The 23,901-nt window shown below is 28.7% G+C and overlaps 2 protein-coding genes across 7 annotated transcripts in view; one reads left to right on the top strand and one right to left on the bottom strand.

Annotated features, from left to right (window-relative positions):
* The window catches only part of LOC106685035 (charged multivesicular body protein 7), a 15,452-nt gene extending 4,281 nt beyond the window's left edge, over positions 1–11,171 (bottom strand). Inside the window, exons 1-5 of the mRNA XM_014427499.3 lie at positions 10,716–11,171; positions 9,267–9,447; positions 8,829–9,188; positions 6,802–6,921; positions 6,535–6,639 (exon numbers count right to left, since the gene is read on the bottom strand). Coding sequence (XP_014282985.1) covers positions 6,535–6,639; positions 6,802–6,921; positions 8,829–9,188; positions 9,267–9,447; positions 10,716–10,987 — 1,038 coding nt within the window. The 5' untranslated portion in view covers positions 10,988–11,171. The remainder of the gene's footprint in view (positions 1–6,534; positions 6,640–6,801; positions 6,922–8,828; positions 9,189–9,266; positions 9,448–10,715) is intronic.
* Positions 910–23,088, top strand: fbl (pantothenate kinase 3 fbl). 6 transcript variants are annotated; one of them, XM_014427502.3, is made up of 11 exons: positions 6,862–6,987; positions 11,896–11,980; positions 12,520–12,616; positions 13,095–13,273; positions 14,402–14,575; positions 15,553–15,720; positions 15,914–15,990; positions 17,023–17,199; positions 17,988–18,123; positions 18,198–18,311; positions 19,026–23,088. In XM_014427502.3, the coding sequence occupies exons 3-11, from the start codon at positions 12,520–12,522 to the stop codon at positions 19,077–19,079; spliced, it is 1,176 nt and encodes a 391-aa protein (XP_014282988.1). In that variant the 5' UTR covers positions 6,862–6,987; positions 11,896–11,980; the 3' UTR covers positions 19,080–23,088. The 6 variants fall into 6 exon arrangements, with proteins under 6 accessions (XP_014282991.1, XP_014282986.1, XP_014282988.1 ...); XM_014427501.3 differs by lacking the exon at positions 6,862–6,987 and adding an exon at positions 11,214–11,539; XM_014427505.3 differs by lacking the exons at positions 6,862–6,987; positions 11,896–11,980 and adding an exon at positions 910–1,256.
* Positions 23,089–23,901: the final 813 nt, after the last annotated feature.

Genomic DNA, 23,901 nt, shown 5'->3' with positions numbered 1-23,901 from the left:
CAGTGTTAGTAGGAGGATGTGGTGGCAGTGTTAGTAGGAGGATGTGGGTGCAGTGTTAGCAGGAGGATGTGGTGGCAGTGTTAATAGGAGGATGTTGTGGCAGTGTTAGTAGGAGGATGGGGGGGAGGAGTACAAATTTACAGAGCATAAACAACACCTACATATGCCACTATAATTTTCCTTTCATTCCGTTATCCCAGATTTTATCCCGCAATGAAAAGTGAATTCAAACTTCATCAACCAGGAAACAGTGTTAGTGACCACAAATCTACTACTGCTACTACTACTACTACTTCTACTACTACTACTACTACTACTACTACTACTACTACAAGTAGTCCTTGGTCCCTTGACCTACTCATAAAAAATCGGCAGATTTTCCCCTCACTGTTAAAAACAGACCGAGGCTGCCGTTGGTGAATTGATTTGAAAAATAAAAAGTAATAAGTATTGTCTGGACTGAAACAGGAATGGTTTATGGCTTATGTAGCATTATCGCCTGGAGTACAGTAATTTAATTCAAAATTAATTTTTAAAAAAAGGATAACTGCTCAAAAGCACAAATTTCACGAAGATGGGATGGGACTATTTTCAAATTAGGAATCTAGAAACTAATTGAAGAAGAATTAGCTTTTACAGCTTAATTACGTTTGTAAACATCTAATTTTGGAACATGGCCGATTATCGGAGTGCGACAGGCGGTTCATTAGTTATAACTAGTTCATAAATTGGGAACAAGACGAAAAATAAATAAATTGGAGGCGGGAGGGTTCAAAAGTATTGATCACTTAATCGCGATAACAGCAAATTTCGTTAGAGTGATGAAAGGTCCCATGACACTATATCTTATCTAAATGAGTTCTAAAAGTAAGATTAAATGCGGGAAATTAATTACTATTTTCGGCCATCAAATCACACGGTTTGCATCTGAAAATGTCAAGAAGCTGAAACAAAGTAACATTTTACAAAAATATTTATCGAATTACATTTTACTATTAAAGGAAAGAGAAAGCTTTTTGGAAAGAAAGCATTCGGCCTTAAAGAGACACGATCAGATCGAATGTTAAGATAGCGGCGTAGCGCGTGGTCGCGTGATCTGCGCTCACTATAACCGCTCTTATAACTACGCCACTGTTATAATATATGTGTAAAGTTTTTTGGAGGACGAAGAAAGCACAAGCAATCGGCGAGTGTTCGAAGGAGACGCAAATGGGAAGATAGTGTCCATAGAGTTCAATATTCTTCAGTGAAGTGAGGTATGTATTGAATTCTCTTTGATAGTATTGATATCCAACTCCGGATTTGTCAAGCTCTGTGATTAAATTATAGTATTTTATAAAATGTATGTTATCCCCTCACACATATTTAGGGCCAGTTGAAGTTTAAACTAGGAGTAATGAAAACCTATGAGTAACCAGAAAAGTTTACCTTCAAATCTGGCAGTAAACTTTGAACTTGCCAGTGACACCTGGTTAAACTGAGATTTAGAGTAAATCTACGTTTAAGTAGGTAACTATACAAGGAACCTTCCACAGTTCCAATTGGATCTGTTATTTATTTGTTGTAGTATTCCGTTTCTTTCCAAACTTAATAAAATGGACTTGATCGAGACAGACTATTTGACAGAGGGAGAAGACTTCAAAGAATTAGTTGCTCCAAATAATTTTTTACAATGGGTCATTGAAGAATTTTTTCAACGATTTCGCCTGTTAAAAGTAGCTGTTAAATCAGATTAAATAAATTTAATCGGACCCACAATTCCGAACATTAGGGGTAGCAATTGCGGAGTTTGGCAGTTATCTAACTTTCAGGTTACCTTAGTAACCAGGTTAACAAAACTGTAGACCAGAAACAGGTCGCGAAGTTACCGGAGTTTTATTAAACTCAGTTATACAGACCTTAGTTTTACCGGAGATTGGTCCAACCGGTCCTCAGTATACATACTTCTTCTCTTATCACCCTTCACTTTGCTAAAGCGGAGGTTCTACCGTGACAGCTGTCGAACTATCAGGGTTTACATGATAGCTAGTAGTACTTGCATGACCGAGATCTCTCAGGTGGAACCCCCGATGAAGGAAAGTTTATATGATAAGAGTTAGTTTGAGCTAGGGAGAGAATTAATACAGGTTCTATTGTTTTCGGGTTAAATATGTAAGCTCCAAGCGTAGGAACTGGTGTTTTTCTTTATTATTTACATGTTGACGACTGTGTTTTGTCTTTTAGGTTCTGCTTGTTGAGCTATAGGCTAAACTTAATTTTTTAAGGAGATGGTCCGCCTGACGAACAATTAAGGTAGAAAAGGATTTATTAGTAATCGACGTTGCGACCCTTGTTGAGTTTTAGAATGGTGTGCTTTCAGAATGAATTCAATGCTTTCCATTAAGATTTTAATTTTTTTTAAATACGTAGTGTTTAGGAATACTGGTGCGACCAGGAAAGTCTATTACCGTTGTTATATATTTTAAAAATATCAAAGTACATCGTTATCCTGGATATAACAGCCTTCTCAATTATGTAAGCAAATAATGCACAGGTGTGTCTTTACTCGGAAAATTGTGACTGTTTTCAGTTGCGCCATTAAATAAACATAAGATGGGATCACTTTTAAAACAGTCGAAAGATAATTTTTAAAAATATTATGATTCAGTTTACAACCTCAGGTGTTGTGCCCAACTATCTTATTTGCGAGTACCTCTTTGTTTAGAATTTTAGTTTTAGTGGAATCGAAAAATACTACATACTTTAAAAGTTGAATCGATATTTCCTGTAAGGAAGAACGTATTTAATAATTGTATTTTTAAGTGTTGTAAGTTCAAGGGTTTATGATTGACAGATGGATACGACAAGATCAGATAAAATCATATCTAAGGTAAGAATAAATCCTAAATTTCCTCTTCGTCATGTTTTAAAATAATTTAACTCTGATCTGATAAATTCAATTCGTGGTAAGATCGATCATGAGGAAAGTATACAATAACGAAGCTCAATTGAAATTAAACAAAGACTAATTATTTATTTTTAGATGAATGCATGAATATTTATTTTTTATTTGAGAACTTATTTTATCAAACGTTGCTAAAAACTATTTTTCCAAACTTCTATAGAAATTTCTATTTCTAATAAGTTCTTAAATGAAGTCTGATTATTTCAATCCAGAACATGCATTCATATTTAATTCCGTGAAATGTATAACAGTTCAAGTTTTTAAAAATACCAAGAGGAGAATGCCAGCCATTTTGAATAAAGTACCTTCTGGAAATTACCTACATATTTTTAAATCCGTACAGTTTTTTAGAACTTGTCATATTCATTTATTCATGAGTACCAAGGTATTAAAAACAAAACAAAAAAAAACAGTGTGATTTACCCAAATATTTTTTGCGTATTAATTATTCTGTAAGAATTAGCGAGATGGTAACAGAAAACATTGGATTACATATTATACGAAAATTGATAAACTGTTCATTTTAATTGGCATCGAAAACGAAAATATCGAATACTAAAACGTTTGATTCACTTGAATGAACAGCATTATGCTTTTCTAGAACGAGAAAGTGAAAAAAGCAAGGGGAAGACCGACGGAGGTAGCGAAACTTCTCCCACTCGCTCAGTAGCTCTTACCACTACCAACCAACCTAACGTATGATTACTAATATAATTATTATTATTACTATTGACCACATCGTATAATAATTTTTAACATAACACACGATACACAGGGCAGGATAACTATAAAGAATAAATGCAAATTTAATAAAAAAAAAAAATTTACCAAAAAATAGGATCATTTCATAATTATTAGTTTAATATAAAATCATAATTAAGTAAAAAAAAAAAAAAAAGAGAAATGAAGTATAATTTTATATATAAACAGATATTATTTAAGTTATAATGTTTAAATAATACTTCATTATTTTATAATTCAACCTTAAACATGATTAGTGACTGATCAGAAATCTGAATAGACATAGTAAAATAAATGAGGTCAACATATCTGATTTAGTTATCAATATCTTTACCAGACAGTCATGATGGGATGAAAATTGGTCATTACTTTTTTTTTTGTATTTGCCCACAGGTGTTTCTTAAGAACAAAACGATAATTATAACTATCCAACATTCCATAATTTTCTCTAGTTGATAACTATATTGCTGAATCTTAAGAGGAGAATAGAAAATCAACTTGGTTGCCATAACCTCATAACTGCATCTGAAGAGGTGAATAGAAAACCAACTTGGTTGCCATAACCTCATAACTGTATTGCTGCATCTTAAGAGGTGAATAAAAAATCAACTTGGTTGCCAATGCTGTATTGCTGCATTTTAAGAGGTGAATAGAAAATCAACTTGGTTGCCATCAGAAAGATCAAATGTTGGGATCCCCTTTGTCCCAAGTCAGTAGTATCGTTCAATTTCTCACTCCCAGTGACCAGATGGCTCGACCAATGGCAAACTATTGATCTATATTCTAATAAAGGTTCTTCATTCATTAGCGGGGGTGACTGTTATACGTAAATGATTGAGTAATTTATCATGGTAAATACTGGATAAAACCATGATGGGGCTTCCAAAATGGATAATAGAAAATTTATTGATAAAATGAGAATTTAAACTTTATAAATTATCAACATTACATTCCAAAAGACATAGTGTACGCTTTCCTTTCAATGGTGTATTTGTACACCCATTTCATGATATCCTGAAATGGGTGTACAGATCCAAATATCTATCAGTAATCTTAAGACACCAGATTTAACTGAGCGTGGTTTCTAAAGGTTTCAAGAAGGAAATCCAGCGGAGTGATTCAGAACATAATTTAACAGGCCTACAAGAGAAAGATTAATCAGGAAATGGAATAAAATTTGATCATAAGAGGAACTGAAATGTGAAGAAATTCAAATTTTAAAAAATAAAGCTCTGAGACTCATACTAAGCACATTTCAGTCTATGCTAGTAGCAGGAATGTGGCTGCAAGAAAGTATGGTGGTTCCTAATACAGATTTGAACTCATTAGAATGAGATTAGTCCCACTATCAGCCTATATAGACTAGTATAACAGTGTTCCCACAACAACCTATATAGACTAGTATGACAGTGTTCCCACAACAACCCATATAGACTAGTATGACAGTGTTCCCACAACAACCCATATAGACTAGTATGACAGTGTTCCCAATATCAACCCACATAGACTAGCATGAGAGTGTTCCTACTATCAACCAGACTAGTATGACAGTGTTCCCACAACAACCCATATAGACTAGTATGACAGTGTTCCCACAACAACCCATATAGACTAGTATGACAGTGTTCCCAATATCAACCCACATAGACTAGCATGAGAGTGTTCCTACTATCAACCCATATAGACTAGGATGAGAGTGTTTCCACTATTAACCCATATAGACTAGAAATAGTATCAACCCATATAGACTTTCCTGGTAAATTTAGAAAGAAGATTTTTAAAACATGAACTCCATTTCATACTCTGATAGTTCTTGGCCTTGATACAATCATCAATTTTTGTTTTCTTAACGTATATTTATTAATCTACATCTGTCAAGTACCAATGGATTATCAGTTACAATATTCAATGTAATAACAACACGTCAGCCACACGGAAAAATGTAACCCAGCAGTCATTTTTCCTATTGATCAAATTTAAAATGGTCAATAGGCTGTCATCTTGAAGAGGATGATAAATGTCTGTGAATCACAATGTTCAACCTTATAGGATTAAACAGAGAGCGTAGAGCCTAGTAGATCTTGTTTAAAGCCAAATCTAGACTCACATTAATTTTAGCAAAAAAATATAAATATATATATATATGCCTTCATGGCACTAAAAAGTTTAGGAATCAAGAAATATGATCAAAGAATTTGGAATTGACGAAAGTTGCAAGCGATGTTTACTACTGTCATTAAAACATAAGACTGTTCCATTGTGCTTCTGTCTTAAAAAACCAGCATTTTTTATGGATAGAGTATTGTCTTCAATCTTGATAACATTATTGATAGATTGATAGGTTTTGGGCAAATATTTTAATTTATTCTTCTAAAGTACATGTATGACTTCGGCCTTTCTCCACCCTCTTGTATATCAAGTTCTCCAAATTCAAAAATGTTTGTGACCAAATTCCAAAGAAATTTCTTGATCATAGGATAACTAACAAGTTACTCTTATAAATAAATAATATTGATCTACCAAAATGATTATCAAAAGAGAATTTCAAATTTGTCAACCATAATAAAACAGATCTACTTCTAATAAATCACTATTAAAATGTCAGAAGACGACTTAAAACTTAATAGTGACAAAAAAAATTAGTATTGATTCATATTTTATACATTGAGGTATCATTTAAAACTCCTTTTAAAAAGTCTTTAAATGTTTTGTGATAATTTCACTGAACTTGGCAACTAAATGTATTATTTGGAAATATCTGTCAATTCTTCATTTTATCTTGAATGATAGCACTAGCAATGTAACATGTTTCTAAATACAAGAAGTGACAATGAAAATATGTTTTTTACCTCTTGAATTTCTGAAATAGTGTTCGTTACGTCATCTTCTGAGAGGCCATTTTCTTTAAAAGTAGCTTTCAAAGCGTTAAGACCAATTTTGTAAGTTTCTAAAACCTAAAATTGAAAATAAATTAACAAATATCAAACTGTATAGTTTAATAATAAATAGATTAAAATTAAATTTACGGTATTTATCTTAAATACTTATTTAAGTATTTTGAAGATACTTGAACTTGGGTTAAGAGATAAGAACTGATAAACTTTTTTTTAATTTACTTTTGAATCTGAGGAAACTTCATGAATTCTAGACAGTAATATTTCGATATTCTCAGAGGTGTTAATCCTTTTTTCAAGTGTTTTCTCGAGTGCCTTTTTTCTCCTTAGGTAGCTCTTTGCCTAAAACATTAAATATCTCATTATTTAGCTTGACATTTATTATTATGTACGATGGGGCTCAATAAGGTAGTAACTTATTACATTAATTTACTATAAAACTACAATTACTACAATACTGAAAGTTAAAAAACCTAAGATATTTTCAAATGACAGATAATGGTTGACTGTAATAAGAATATCAGAAAAATTTTTTTTTTACTTAAAGATCCCCTTGATTGATCCTCCATTACAAATACTATCAGAATAATTTTGTAGAATATTGATATGACTATTTTGTCACCCAGTTTTATTATAAGAAACAACAGGATTTTCTTCTTCTATAGCATTTGCCAAACACATCACTGATTAATTACTGTATCTTAAAGTCTTTGAGGTATTTTAAAAAAAACAAAATGGGATTTCATCATTATAATGAGACTAAAAATAATTACATAAATTTATTTTCACTTAAAATTCATATTTAATAGGAAGTGAAGTTAAAACAAAAATTGGGAGAAGTTTATAGAAGGCACAGCATATTTGATTAATTAACAGGTTGTTATATATAATTCTTAACGAAAACTGACACAAGCGTTATTTACAATTATGGCAATAGGAAGAAAATAAGAATAAATTATTTAATTTTCTAACAGACCATAGGTGGGTCGCATGAGGGCTTTGGCAACACATCTTTTTGTGAGGGTTTATTCTTAGAACTATTTTATTAATTATATTTCCTTTATTTAAGTGCCCAAAGATTTCAACAGATAAATCCACACTAAAACAGACTCAAAATGCATTTTAAAGCTACCTAACTTTCAAATATTTTCCAAGATTTACCCACTTTAGCTCCAAGTCGAGAGTAAGGGAGCACATTTGATTTCCGGCTTAAAGGTCCATAGACCTCTATGGGATGAGAACCACTGGGATAGAAGAAGAATTTCTTAATAATAATAATTTCTACCAAAACTTGTATAGTTATTGTTAATTAATAAAAATGCTGAAACAAGTTACGTTCTTCTTCAAATCAAATACTCATCATCTCCAATTATCAGTCATATTAATTTAATTTTTAAAATTTATTTTCTTTAATAAATAATGTATTCAAATTTTCAATAAGATCAGTTTCTTTTTTCGGAAACATTTTAAAACTCCAAATTTAATAAATTTGAATACCTAATTTGAATAATCAAAAGCTGTCTTTTTTTTTTTTCTAGAATAGAGAGGGAGATAATATTTGAAAAGATTTTTCTCTAAAAATCTTGAAAATTATAAAAAGAGTAATGTTTTAAAAGTATAAGCATACCCATAGATTGCATCAAATTTTATATCATTATTAAGATAATTGGTTTTTTTGTTCAGTTGAAATAATATGAACAACAAGGTCAGCATAAAAAGTTATACAAATTTTTTTTTTAAAAAGTGAATTTTTCCATCTAATCAAAAGTAGCTAATGATCAGCATATTCATTCTTTCATTCATTTGACTTATCATTCAATAGACAATAGATTGTGCTTATATGTTTAAGTTTTTTTTTATATATAAACTCTACATTGTTCTCAAGTTAGTGACTCTAAACTAATCACATCACTTATTGTAGGCACCTTCAAGAATTCATTAGTTTAGAAGTATGTTTGTTTAAAAACCAGGAATGACAAAGAATTCTATTTTTTAATTAGTTATTAAGATTTAATGGATAATATATTTAGAAAATCGAGTGAGATTGTAAAATTTTTAATTTTTACCATGTTTACACTTCCTTAGGTAGATTGTTAAACAGCAATAAAAAAAATCATAGTTGAATTTCGCATACCATTAATGAAATGATAATTGATAACATAAAAAAATAATAACACAATCAGCTAACATACTTTTATTATGGCAGTAGATGGTTAGTATATTAATAAATATACAATAAACATATTTACTGTATCTCTCATTCCTTTTCTCAAAAAATTTTTCGCTGTTTCTATCAGTTCTTCCTTTTCCCTTTCTAATGCTTCTATAGCTTTTTCAATAGACAGTTTATTTTTTTCAAGCATATATATTGAAACATCAACATCTGTAATTGAAGTATTCTTCTTTCCATCGATAAACTTAAAAAGTGTGTCATTTTCTAATTTGTGGACTAAAATTATTTTATTTATTTGCATCCACAACACAAGTATATCAAATGTTTCAAGATCGATCTCTATCTCTTCAGATGTCAATAGTTTCTGAAATTCAACTGTATTATACAAATTATTATTTTTATTTTCCATCCGTAAAACAATTTCCTCACTCCTTTTCTAAAACACAGAAGAGTATATTAGTCATTTTAAAATTTTGTAATTGGAGACTGCTAGAAAGCAAATGGATGTAAATACCTTGAGATAATTGATGTAAACATACTCTAAATCATCAATGTCTCGTTCCATTAAAGCAGTTTTAAGTTTAGCAAAGGACCAAACTACTGGTGTTTTTACAAAACATTTTACAGCCCATTCTGTCCAAGATTCTTCAGGATTCATTTTGTATATGTCATCCTTTAGCTTAATATGTCCTATCCTAAAAAAAACAAAACATAATTAATAATCAAATCAAAGATAATCATGATTATTAAATATCATCACTAAAATCGCTATTATTTGAAAATGTAAAACAGCCAAGTGTAAAACCACATAATTCTAAAAAGATTAGATTCAGAATCATAGTATTTTTATGCACAGTAATTAAGTATTAATTATTTTATACTGGATAGTATGTTATTTGCTAGTGCAGTATATTATCTTTTAAAATCCTCAATATGGCAAAAATTTATTTTTTGAAAGCTTTTTGTCCTCCGTTTAGACATTTTGGATTCAACTGTTAGGTAGTTATACACTATTGTCGATAATATCTTCAACATAAAATATTCAATGAGGATATTTTAATCATAATTTTTACTTTAAAATTTGTTTTGATTTTTTTTATCACACACACCAATATAAAAATAAAATACTTAGACTAATAATAGTGGAACAAAAAAAAAAAGTACATTATTTCCTTAAAAATAATTCATTTGACTTCATATTTTAATTCCAAATGATAAACATAATCAAAGAGAACATTTAGGAACTTTACGGACGACCCCCTTTAATATATCTTTGTAGTAATTATGGTCAATACTATTACATGCTACTATCTTAATTCTTAACCAATATTCAAAAAGTTCTATAATTGTCTATTTGACCTTATAGGAACTTCTTTTAGTGGCCACCAAAGTTTCGCAACCCTTCAAAAACCTCAATTCAATTATCTCTTTACAAAGTTTTACGAGATCTGAAGCCGTTTGATTCATTCAAATAGTTTAATATACATACATCCTTCTCATCAAATATGAAAAAGGTGAGATTGTAATAAGACAATTAAAAGTTTGATATTTGACTTCTTTGAGTAAAATTTATTATTTTTTTTTGAACAGGAAATACAAACTTTAAGGCCAGATAAGAAACTTTGACCTTACCCCTGACACATTTTTTTCTGACCCGATTGTTACACTTCCTAAACCTTCAAGATCATTAATGCAGCAAGTCTCAGTCTTAAATAAAATATTAACAAACACTTTAAAAGTTGATACACTGTCTCGGTTTTGTTTCGCGACTACAATTCTGATTTTTGTAAGAGTTACTAATCACATTAATAGTGAGATACACACAATGACACTAAGCATGTATATAGGATTAAGTTTTAATACTGTTCTACATAGTGCACAACTTAGATAACATACACTGAAAGTATTTTGATAGTTTAGGGATTTTTTCATTATCCAAAAGTAATAATTGAGTGGAACTAACCTTTCCAAGTTTTCTATAACTGTGTTAAGGCATAAGGGTACCCGCTCTTTCCGTTTAAATTCTTTCTGGAGCATTTTAACACTGAATTTACAGTTATTTTTTTCTAAACACCAATTTTCAATATTACTTTCCCAGAACTTCATTTTGGAATCATAGTCCACTGGATTCGCCTCTCGTATTCTAAACGGTGCATATAAAGCAGTCATTCGTTTGTCATCTTCCCAACAAGAAGGTATATTTTTGATGGGAGATGTAACTGCATTGGAACTCATTTTTAAAATTGCATTAAAATTATGAGGAGTCTTTTGATAAGCACATAATTAACTACTAAACCATGATGTATTTTGTTTTGTTTCAACAAGAAATAAAAATGATAAAATTAATTGAAAGTTAATATTATAGATGTAATCAGTAGTTCGCACATCGGGAAGGTTATAGTAGTACAGGTTTGGCGATTGGGAGTCCCTCTGGCGCCGACGGCGAGAATCGATAGAATATCACGTGATTTCAGCTGATGGCTGCTTATCATTGAACTGAATTATAGTTGTATTGTTGTTGTGAAATTGCAATACACATTTCCCTGTTCTGTTTATTTTACCTTTTAAAAAGCCGCCCCAAATTTTGTAATCAGTACCTCAATAGATGCAGAAAACCTTGAAAGAATGAAATTACAATAAACAATGATTGCTTCCTATGCTTTGGCATTTTTATTAAGTCCTATTAATTTTTCCATACTATGACCTAGTTCAGTATGTTTTGTCAAGGAAGCTTTTTAATAGAATCAAATAATTTTATTGGATCAAAAATGATAAGAGTTCTAGAGGGTATGTGTGCTTATGTACTATGATTTTAAATTTTTTACAAGTTGACTTGCAAACCTCTCTTTGCTAATTTATTTTCTTTTTATATTCTTAACTTTTAAATGTTAATATGATGGAAGAGAGATGTTTTAGTTGTCAACTTTGAAATGTTGCCTTGGCTTTCTGCTTTTGCAACAGTTATTTTGAGTGACCTTGTATATTTTAATTACTTTTTATATATTTCAACTTAAATTTTTTTTTATTTTGTTATTTCTGATGATCGTTATGTGTCGTGTCAATTCATTGTGGAATTCTGCTGATGTAATGCATATATTGTCACTTTTTTTTTCTTCTCCTTATCTGTTTTATTTTTTTTGAAGGACATGATTGAAATTTGTACTAGCCTGATTGGTTTGACCTTGCATGCTACATGAATGCCTCGAAGATGATTTATACATGTAGTTTGTAAGTTTTTATTTTTTTTTTTTCATGGTTGATGTACTGATAGTATGAGACCTTATATGTAATCTGAATGGCACTTTAGAATTTAGTATTCAGAATTACATTTAAATGTAAGATAATATATGTGAGAGATTGATTAGCATACAATCACTCTGAGGTCATTTAATCTCATAAATTTTGTTTTTAGTACAGTATGAAGCGCAAGTCTTCTAATGCTCCACTTAACCTTTTTATTTAACATTATTCGTGAAAAGAAATATTGTATTTTAGTTTATGTTATATTTGTAGACGTCATTGTCATTCTTATCTAAACATACGTGTGCTGTGAAGTAGTTATCCTTGGGTGGTAAATTGTCCACTTTTTACATTGCTTAAGGTATTTATTTTGAATGTCAATATATTCTTAAATAGCTTTATCTGTTGGCACTTGCTATATTAGCAAAATAGTACTCGACGGTTCATTTGTGAAAAATCTTAATGAATTATAAGCTCAATTAGTTTCCTTGATAAAGATTATTTTCAAGTGCTCTTGAAATTTCTAGATGGCACCTAGAAGTTGTAAAGTGTGTGTACGATTAAGGATGGCTAGTGGAAGTATTCCCAATGGTAGGAGCATGTCTGAATCTTCAGATTATCCTTGTGAGTATGACCTTAATTACTGAATAAATTAGCATTGATTTCGATTATATCTTTCATAATATAACAATTTTTTTTTCTGTATTCATAATTGAATAGTTGTTTTTTAAACATAATTTTGATATTTTTAAAAAAATGTTTAACATAATAAACAAAAAAAAAATGTATATTGAACATTGATGACAGTTCTCTGTACTTGTTACACTTTCACAGTTGTGTATATTAAAATATCTGATATATGGATCTTTTTATCTATGGTAATTTGTTTTAGGCTAATTACTTATTATTCAAATAAATTCTATTCATTTTTTCACAACTGTTTAATATTTAGTATATGCTTATTATTGGAATATGTTTGGCTAATTTTCCTGTCTATTGATTAGTTTTTCTTGGAGATCAATGATAGAATAATTTGCTTATCTGTTCTGTAAGTGCACTTTTACTCTACGAATTGTTCTCCATTACTAGTACATTGTTTCAGGTATGCCATGGTTTGGCATGGATATTGGTGGCACTTTAACGAAATTGGTGTATTTTGAACCTAAAGATATTACTCCTGATGAAGAAAATGAAGAAGTAGAGGTTTTAAAAAATATTCGGAGGTACTTGACTAAAAATTCAGCATATGGGAAAACTGGGCATCGAGATATTCACCTCCAGGTATAAAGTTTATATATACACCTCCAGATATCTTTATAAAGTTTTATAGAAATAGGCTAAAATATGAATCGCAAGGTAGTGAGAGTGGTGACTCAGAAAAGGGTTAGTGAGCTTAATTTCTTTTTCAAGTATAACAAATTTTTAAAAGTAATATTTATATATATATTCTGGATAGCTGTAATCATTATTATGAGTCGTTATGACCGGTCACTCAATATCATCATTAGGTCACTATATTTGATAAAAATTACACTGCTAAGGCTTTGAAATCACGCTTATGGAAATATCTCTCTCTATAAATGATCTTGCATTATATATGAGTTTTTAGTTTGTTATAAAATATATCCAGTGTATTTGAACTGAATTCTTTTTTTAAAAATATTATATTACTTTATTATTAAAATAGTTTTATGAAAGGTTCAAATAATGTTAACATATCTTAATCAGTACAAAGTTCTTAATTATTTTGAAGAATAATTAAAAATTATTTTATTTTTTAAAAAATCATGTTACAATTATTGTTAAAATATAGGAAAAATCCCAAAATAAAATTTCTACGTTCTCACATTGTAATAAACAACTAACCAGTCAACATTTCGCTATTTCAGATAACATTAGGAGAGAAAAAGATATCACATAAATGCTAACCTAATAGAAATCATTTGAAAAAAATTAATGGAGTGATGTACTATCTCCTTTTGGTTATTCATTTTTAGATTGTTGATATCATAACTTATTTGTGATAATAGACTACCCTAAATATTGTCACCTGAATCGCAATAAGACGACTTAATTTTTATGTCACTTCATGGTGGATAGTGCCCTGTTACTAAGACATTTTTGTTTAGTTCAGCTGACTCTTCTCAGTTTTGGAACAAAATTTGTGAAAATCTTAATTGAAATAAAAAAAATAACGCTAGCTCACTGGTATTTTCATTATTTACTCAATTATTCATGTTAGTAATTATTTAAGAAAATATTAGAGGCATTTTTGGTTGAAATAACAATTTACAAATAGATGAGTTTTCTTTAGTAAGCTGAAACTTTATAATGATTAAAGTGTTAATCTTATCTTAAATAAGATTTGTTTAAGTCATTAATTTATTTGTACACATTTTTTTTTTTTAGATGGATGATATCCAAATCGGTGGTCGGAAGGGATCTGTCCATTTTATCAGATTCCCAACATGTGAAATGCCTAATTTCTTAGCTTTAGCCAAACGCCAGGGAATGGCGTCATTAATCACTACAGTTTGTGCTACAGGAGGAGGAGCATATAAATTCGAAGAAACTTTTTCACGTGTAGGTAAAAATGGTTAAATTTATAAATTTCAATTATTTATATTAGTATTCATGAGAAGAGTCCGTGTTTATCAGTCAACTTTTTAATTATTGAAATCATAAAATTTTTGGTAAATGTTCCAAAAAAAAGAAAAGAAAATATTAGATAAATATCAGGGGAAAAAATGATAACACAGTCATACTTTTATAGATGATTCGTTGTATCTGAGGGGTGATAAAATTAAAGGGATGTGATCAAATTAAAAAAACATAATTAATGCTTTTATACTTTGAGTTTAATTGTGAACGAATTCTTGAAATCTCAATTGGTTTTAAACTGAAATTTGAGACGTTATTGGGAGGATTGTGTCAAGTAAAACCTTGCTATCATGGGAGGCAGGGGGACGCTGAAGCCATACAATCCTCTCCCTTATTATTTTTGTGAGAAATCATTTCATTAAAATTCTTATCCTAAGTATTCCATATTATGAGTGAGTGGGAATGACTCATTGGTAACAATAATTTTAAATTAAGTTCCTTGATATATTTAGTTAGAGAATTAAATAATATTTTAAATTTTGGGTTCTGTGTGGACTGGATTTTAGATTTCCCTATAGACTGGACTATAGATTTCCTGTAGACTGGACTATAGATTTCCTATAGACTGGACTATAGATTTCCTGTAGACTGGACTATAGATTTCCTGTAGACTGGACTATAGAATCTCTATAGTCTCATCCATAAAGATAAACTATTCAAAACTGATATTCTCTTTACAGTTTTTTTAAAACAAAATAGTTTGGAACGGAGGCATTATAGTTATGAACCCTTTTGGACACTGCTCAGTTTATTTTTGTTTATATTAACTTTTTTATAAACTTTAAACATACAATAGTAGTACAAAAAAAAAATTTTTTTTTCAATAATTTAATTTTCATTTTTACGTTTGTTGTATTTATAATTTTTTTTTTTTTTTTGGTTGTTATTGCTTTATACAGGAAGTCAATATGAAACTTGCGAAATTTGATGAGTTAGATTCCTTGATTCGTGGTATGTTATTTGTCGAAATGAACAACCCAAGGGAATGTTATTATTGGGCAGATCCTACAGACAACGAAAAATGCAAGAAAGAGAGTTACGACTTCAGTGCACCATATCCATTTTTAGTAAGTATTCATAAACGATTATATTATAAGATGTAAATTTTTCATTAATTAATGACAAATTAAATTTATAATTATAGAATAAGTTATAATATTGCTTCACATTTATTGGAGTCCAACCAGGCATAAGATCTACCACCAAAACTTCCTTCTAATCCCACAGTTGTCTTCACTTTACCGACATTTTTTTTTTCAGATTGTGAACATTGGTTCTGGTGTTAGTGTATTGGCTGTCTATGGTCCTAAAAGTTACAAGAGGATATCAGGAACAAGGTTAGTTAGTTTTTATAGTTATGTTCTATTGAACCAAACTTTTTTGTTATTGTTTTAATTAACCATTAATCAGATACATTTTCAAATAACAATAATGTTATATCTGTATTTGTAATATTTCATATTTTTTGTTTGGTTTTGTGTCCTTATGTACTCTAACTATGGATGTGTTATCAACCTGTTCTGAAGTGGCAAGATTGAAATTATCATGCTGCTCCAGAATGAATCTAATAATACGACACAATTCAGAAAATACTATTACAATTTCATACTTACTTATAATTGGTTTTAATATTATATTACAAGAAACTGCTCGTAGATTCCGACTATTGCAACATTTACTAGACAAACGGTCTAAATTGCCAATCCATTACAAAAGACTGATCTACATGACTATAAGGCCTATCTGGACATACGGAGTTGAGCTTTGGGGCTCTGCTAAACCATCAAATTCCTCCAGAATCCAATCCTTACAGTCCGAAATCCTTTGTAAAATCCTTAATGCTCCTTACTTTGTCACAAATCAAGTCATCCATCAGGACCTCAATGTTCCATATGTTGCCGATTTGGCCAGAACCAGATACCGTTCCTTCCATAATAAACTTCTCAAGCACCCAAATCCACTTGTTTCTAACCTGGCTTCTCCTTCATTACCTAATAATCCTCCTAGGCATCTGAAAAGAAGATGCCCTCGAGATCTTCTCCTCTAGAAATGTTATTGGAGTTCTATCAGTGGATAGATTCTCCACATGTTTGTATCATGTCACTATGTCACCTACAGCAAATTTACTTGTTGTATATATGTCTATACAGTTGTAAATAACAATAAATAAATTATTAAAAAAAAATATATATATATATTGTGGTAGTTCTCTAAAAAATAAATATTGCTTCTAGTATTAAATTTGCACATTAGTTATTTATTGTTTTTTTAATGTTGACAATGTTGTAATAATCTATATTTCGTAGTGCTTATAGTGATAATATTATAAATTATATAGCAGCCCTTCAACTGTTCTGTCGAATTTTCAGTTTGGGCGGTGGTACATTCCTTGGTTTATGTTGCCTCCTTACAGGATGTAAAACATTCGAAGAAGCTATAGAATTAGCTACATGTGGTGATAATACTAAAGTAGACAAACTTGTCAAAGATATTTACGGTGGTGATTACGCAAGATTCGGCCTACCAGGAGAACTAGTAGCGAGCAGGTAAATATCTGTTAAAAACTTTATAGAATAGAATTAAGCTAGAAACAGAATTATATATTGTGTGTATAGTTTTTACTTAATTTAGTATCTTTGATTTAACAAGGAAGGCTATTGGTGAAAATGGAAGTAATCTTTGCTGTGTAAATGATATTAATAATATTCATGCTGTTTTTTGAATTTTAGGCACTTTTTTAATATTGCTCCATTTAAATGAACTTCTCCCCCTTGGATCGCCTTGTGGCATTATAAGGTGTTAATTGGACCCTGCAATCAAGATCTTATAATGGCCACAAAGCAATCCAAGGGGGAGAAGTCAAACTAGTGTATATATATTCCATTTCTTGGAATATGTATGTACTCATTATGTAATAGTCATACTTTTTGAAGGGTAAGAAAAAAAAAGAGGGGGTTTAATAAATATTAAATTATAATATTAGAATTTATAAGATAATAATATTTATAATCTATTTATATAAATATTACAGTTGTAATACTGTTTGACTGTTGTTCCAAGTTTAAAAATGTCATAACAATCCACATTTGGTAGTGCCAGTATTACAAATAATACAAGAATTGTTTAAATGTTGTGATGAATTTTCAGTTTGGGAGGTGGAATATTCCTTCATTTAAATAATATTGGCTTGTGCTAAATGTGGCATGTTTGCCCAGTCAATGCCTTCTCTATTTTAAGATGTTTGCTATGTATGTGATTGAATCTGTTACAATTATATGTCAATATACATGTTTGTCAATGTTTTTATCCTGTTCAATTTCTTTGATCTTATTAGCTTTGGACAAATGAATTCTCTTGACAAGAGAGAAAGTGTAACCAAAGAAGATCTAGCTAGAGCCACACTTGTTACTATTACTAATAATATTGGATCAATTGCTAGAATGTGTGCACTCAATGAAAAAATTAATAGGGTAAACAAATTTTTTTTTCTTCTTTTTATATATTTCTCTACGAAGCCAAATAATGATTTTTCCTTCTTCTACAGGTTGTTTTTGTTGGAAATTTTTTGAGAGTGAATCCTATTTCGATGAAATTATTAGCTTATGCGATGGATTATTGGTCTAAGGGGACATTAAAAGCACTATTTCTTGAACATGAGGTAAATTAAATAGTCAATAAATTTTATAAATAATGAATTTGCAATTTCATTATGGACTCACTTTGAATGCCTAATTAAGTCTCTTTATGAAATTATTTACAGCCTAAATATAGTTAAGAATTGATGAGTGAAACACTGTATGAATTTAAGTCATGATAACATTGTTAATTCTCTGATTGAATAAATTAAAATGCCAAATTTTATAAGAGGAAACAGTTTTGTATATTAAATAAAAAATAGCTTATAACATTAGACTTAGTAAGGAATTTAACTTATGATACAGTGGACCCCTAACAACAATGTACTATCTTTTTGTTTTCTCCGCCATGTAAAACAAAACATAATTGAAGTACATTGGTGATATACTAGTTGTGATTTAATAATTGTTTTGCCATGTACTATGGCCCTCGTACTTTGCTATGCATTCACCCGCTAAGAAAATATAGTACTGGTTGTTTTTATGAATTGTTAAAGGAAATTGTTCTGTGAGAGAAACTTGAGTTTGATTTCCCTCAGCAATGTGGTCCTAAGTGCCTCAAAGACTATAAACTTAATGATCATGTAATTTTTGGATTGAAATCATGTGGAACAAATAAAAATTTAGTAACCTGTTAAATCATTAACAGTTAACAAACTGTCACTTGAAATAAATTTTTATGTTTATTAAAAGCATTTATGATTTTAATCGTTTATTTATTTTAATATAATCCTCAGGGTTACTTTGGTGCCGTTGGCTGTTTGCTTGCTTTCAACGACGACTTCAGTTGAACTCATTGCTTCTTCTTCCTCATTGTTCAAAAATCAACGTCTATCAAATCTTTCTTTTTAATAATTTGCGTAGGCCACAAATGTATGTAATTATTTATTTATATATTTATTTATATTTTTGTAATGGACACTTCTTAATTTAGTGATGAAATTTTTACATAATAATGTATTATAATTTTATTGTTACTTCGAAACAAAATGGAAAGCTTAACCTGAGAATGGTTTTATTTATTGAAATAATTTTTGAACGTCAATTTTTTAAAAATCTGTTGAGTAATAGCTATATTGTAAAAGGTATTTTCTTATTTTGGGTAATGGTATTTTATTAAATGCTGATTTTAATAGGATGTTATAGAATTTTCTTTAGCTCATATTATTTTTAAATATTAATATTTTCTTTTGTAGTGTTAGTGTATTATTTTATTTGAGAAAATATTATTCCTAAAACAGTCCATACCCTTTATAATTTATCTGTCGCCAAAGCAATTATATAAAGAAATCTAATTGTTCCTTACTTTGCCAGCATGACAAAGCTTGTAAGTAGTTTTAATTTAAAATTTAAATGTTTCTGTGCAGTGAATGATTTGAAATCCAAGTCATCTGTACCGTGTATCAATTATGCAAAACTTAAATGTTTAAAAAAGAATATTTTAGTGTGAATCGGTGAATTTTGAATTTTTTTTTAGATAAAACTTCCAGTATGTTATTTTGTCCGAAGGTTATTGACTAACTGCTGGACATTAGTTTTGCTGTGTTGACATGACAAATTTACGTGTTTAGTTTTGTTATTATTTATTTTTTCATTGAGTTTTATTATCAAATACTTAAATTTGATTATTTACTTTATTATAATTGTCTCTTTTTAATTGATTAAATTTTTTTTCACTGAATCAGAGACTAATTCTGTGTCCTGTGTGAGTAAGTGGTTAAATTGATTTGTGACAACAAATAATTATGTCTTCCATTGAGTTGTAAAAGTTTATATACTTTTATATAAATGGCTATCCAAAATCAAAGTTAAATGAGAAATTACCATATTCCTATGATGGCTATTAAGTTAAAACTTTTAAATCAATGAAAAGTTAGTATTTCCAATCAATCACATATTTACCAGAGACGCAGTGTTAGAAGACAAAAGCATAATAAAATAAATGATAAACTTATTAGCAGAATCACATCTCTGTTTGTTGTTAATTTGAATTTTGTAAAAGAAACTAAAATAAAAGGTATTTTAAAGAAATTTTCTTGATTTTGGAAAATTTATTAATTATTTCAAACTGTTCTGGGCAGAAATTATTTGAAATGTCAAAACATTTTGTATTTATTTCTTATTTATTTGTAATGTAATATACAGTTGGTTAGACTTGTTTGAATTTATCTTAAAGAAACCTTGAAACAAATTTAATGTATAAAAAAATTTCAGTTATTAATTGTATGTACATAATACTTATTTATGTATTCAAAAACAATTACAATTGATTTTTTAGGATTGAGGCTTTTCTCAGGATTCAATAAATTGCAGTTCTTTCCTTCTTTTAAAAAAAAATTATTTATATAAAGATACAATTTATATATGCACATAAAAACCAATGTAAGGTTATCTTTTCTTTCTTGTGGTTGGCTGCTATGACACTTGACAGGTAGAAATAAAACCATCCGTATTATATCTTTTTTAAGAAAAAAAATTTATTTATCCTTATAAATTCAATATATAATTCACTTTCAGTATTATTAATTATTGTTTTTGAATCGATATATCTTACAAAGTAATTTAATGATTATTTTTGAATATTAAATTTTTTGTGCGAGGAGAGAAAATTAAAACAGGTTTTTGTTTAATTTATAAAGTAAAAGATGGCTTAAAAAAAATGTAAGTGAATATCGATATGTATATTTTTGTTGTGCGAGAAGTATTTGTGTATTTTAAATACAAATAATACTGTTATGTTTTATTTTTGTTTAAAATAGTGCCCTGGTTGTTTCTTTGTAATTTTAAATTGTTCATTTTCATTTTATCGTATCAAATTATATTTATGTATTGAATATGCTTCATTTAGTTAAATTTTTTTAGTAAATTTGCCTGGACAGTTATTAAAATAACAAACTACTTGATCAGTTTTTAGTCTTTTCTTTTATATCAATTTCTCTAAAATGTGTTATTTTTGTATAATTTTTTCTAATTACTATTACTATTTTATTACTTATTACTATTGCTATTTTTGTTATATATGTTACTATTACAGTTTTATAAAAAATTATGTTTATTACCAGTGTTTATAGATTGGTATAACTTGTGTTGCTCTTATTTTTTATACTTTTAGATCATTCCACTTCTAGCTTTTATAGGTATTGAAATTGATACATTTTTGCCACCAGTAGCTGAAAGTTAATAAAAGCTTAATCTTTCCCACTGCTAGGTTTGAGTTTATGTTACAAACTGTATTAATTTTATTTGCAAATTAAATTTCCCTCTCTATGCCTTAAATCTGAAGTTATACAAATTAATTTCCAAAACAAACAAAAAATCAAAATCCTGATTAATTAATTTGACTAGATGTCTAAAATCCATTCTTAAATCATCCAATTTGACAGATTTAAAATTAGAATTTTATTTCTTAACTTTATTAATGAGTTAGCGATGTTTAAATTGATACAAATTTTAATTACCTGGGGGCAAGCTTCCGTATAAACTAAAGATCTGATCGTCTTAAGAATACCCTCTTCCATTTTAGAGAAAGACTGATTAGATCCATTCAAGAATCACTTTTAAGTCATTGTTATCAATGTGATAATAACATATACAAAAGGCAGTGTATCATTTACATATTTACTGAAGTAAGGACTGCAGTTACGTATATGTGATGTTAATATTTTTTTAAATGTTTAGTCAACATTTTTGTTATTTGCATTTTAAATTATTTGTTTTTAATTTATTTAAAGAAGTATTTATTTATAAACTGGAAGAATATTATTTGCCTAATTATTTCTTTGAAATTATACTCATTGTTTACTTGGTCAATTTCTATCAATTGAATCAGTTCATATATTGGAAGCATTATTACTAATTTTGAAAATAGAAGCATTGACAATAATTATTCCTGTTGCGATATTGTTAAAATTGTAACAAATCAAAATACTGAGTGTGATTTAAAAAAAAACAAACTCAAATTTGATCTTCATTTTTTGAAAATAATTGATTAATGCTCATTCTTTTTATGAAGTGATTCAATGATTTTTTATGAAAATATCTTACAAATGTATAATCTTAATTAGTTTACTTGTTCATAGTTAAATTATTTACGATATAAGAAACTAATTTCACTTTTTCACATGTTGAGTGTTATCAATTCTGTTTATATTGCAATCTGTGATTTGAAATTACACGATTAATTAACCATTTATTAATAACAAATGATTTAAAAAAATTTATCAATGTTGAATTGAACTTTATAGCTTTATAAATAATTGTAAGTATTGTAAAGGCAATCAATTTGTCTGTTGACAAATTAAAACTGTTAGTTAAAAATTAAATGTAGTATGATATAATCAAAGAATTACTGGAGCTATGTTTTGGAGTTGGATTTGTTTTTATTTTTATTTACTTTTCTATTATTGGGTGCGATGTCTATGTTGGCTTATTGAGCTAGATTTGTTTGTTTGTATCAAATTTTAATTTATTAATTAATCGTAAATTTTAACTGTTATCTTTAAAAAAATTGGAAATAAACTAGTTCTATACATAAGAATATTATGAAATTAAAAAATTGTATCGAGTTTATATAACTCACTCCAAATAAATAGCTATTAATACATGAAAAGATTTATCACAATATAACAATTTAAACAGAAATAAGTTGCCTTAATTTATATGCGTTGACTATTGATTCCATGAAATTAGTATTATTGTTGTAGAGGTAATGGTTGTAATATTTAGTCAGGCATATACGATAAATTATTTGTTATGAAAACTTATTGTATTCATTAAATTTAAATATATACATATAATAATTTGGTTTCTTTTATTAAAATCCTTTAACTTATATTTATGTGGTTGTTTTTATTATTTTTTGGGGCAATATACAAACAAACAAGTATAATAAAAAGAGGTTTTCTTAATAATGGATTGAACACTTGCTTCTTTGCTATAGTAGAGGCCACATATTTTCCCATCTAGGCCCATTATTTATTTCCTTCCAATAGTTCCCAGGGACATTCTCGAGAAAGATAAGATTTTCTCTTTTTCAGTTTTTATCAATAAATTTCTCCCTTTATAAGTTTTGTTGTAAAATATCTTATGTTGTATATTTTAAAACTAAGTATTTTTATTACCCACCCATAAGCTTGGAAATACCTGTTTTCCCCAAAAAATATCCAGATTATGCTTTAACTGATACCCACTTTTGGAGTGTCTGGTACATCGCAAATGCTCAATGATTTTTGAAAATTGAGTTGGATTAGATATTTGTTTATTAGCTGATAGTAATGCAACCATCAATATACTATCACATTATACAAGTTATAACGACACTTGTTGATGATCAATTTTTTTATATTTCAGATAAAATTATTATTTTTTTATTACTTTTTAGATAAGTGGATCAAAATAGAATATCAGTTTTATTCAAATGTTTAAGCAAATTTGACAAAACAAAATATATTTTTGTCTATACACATTTATTGATGGTGGGCTTAAGCTGTCTGCTTGCTTTAATTCTGTTTCCACTTCAAATCTATATACTTTTTGCCATTAAGCCTTACTATTCCTATATACTTTTTGCCATTGAGCCTTGCTATTCCTATATACTTTTTGCCATTGAGCCTT

This window comes from Halyomorpha halys, unplaced genomic scaffold (genome assembly GCF_000696795.3).
Source record: "Halyomorpha halys isolate HHAL.00 unplaced genomic scaffold, Hhal_1.1 Scaffold652.1, whole genome shotgun sequence".
NCBI classification, from domain to species: domain Eukaryota; kingdom Metazoa; phylum Arthropoda; class Insecta; order Hemiptera; family Pentatomidae; genus Halyomorpha; species Halyomorpha halys.
This window is presented reverse-complemented; position numbering and strand designations above follow the sequence as displayed.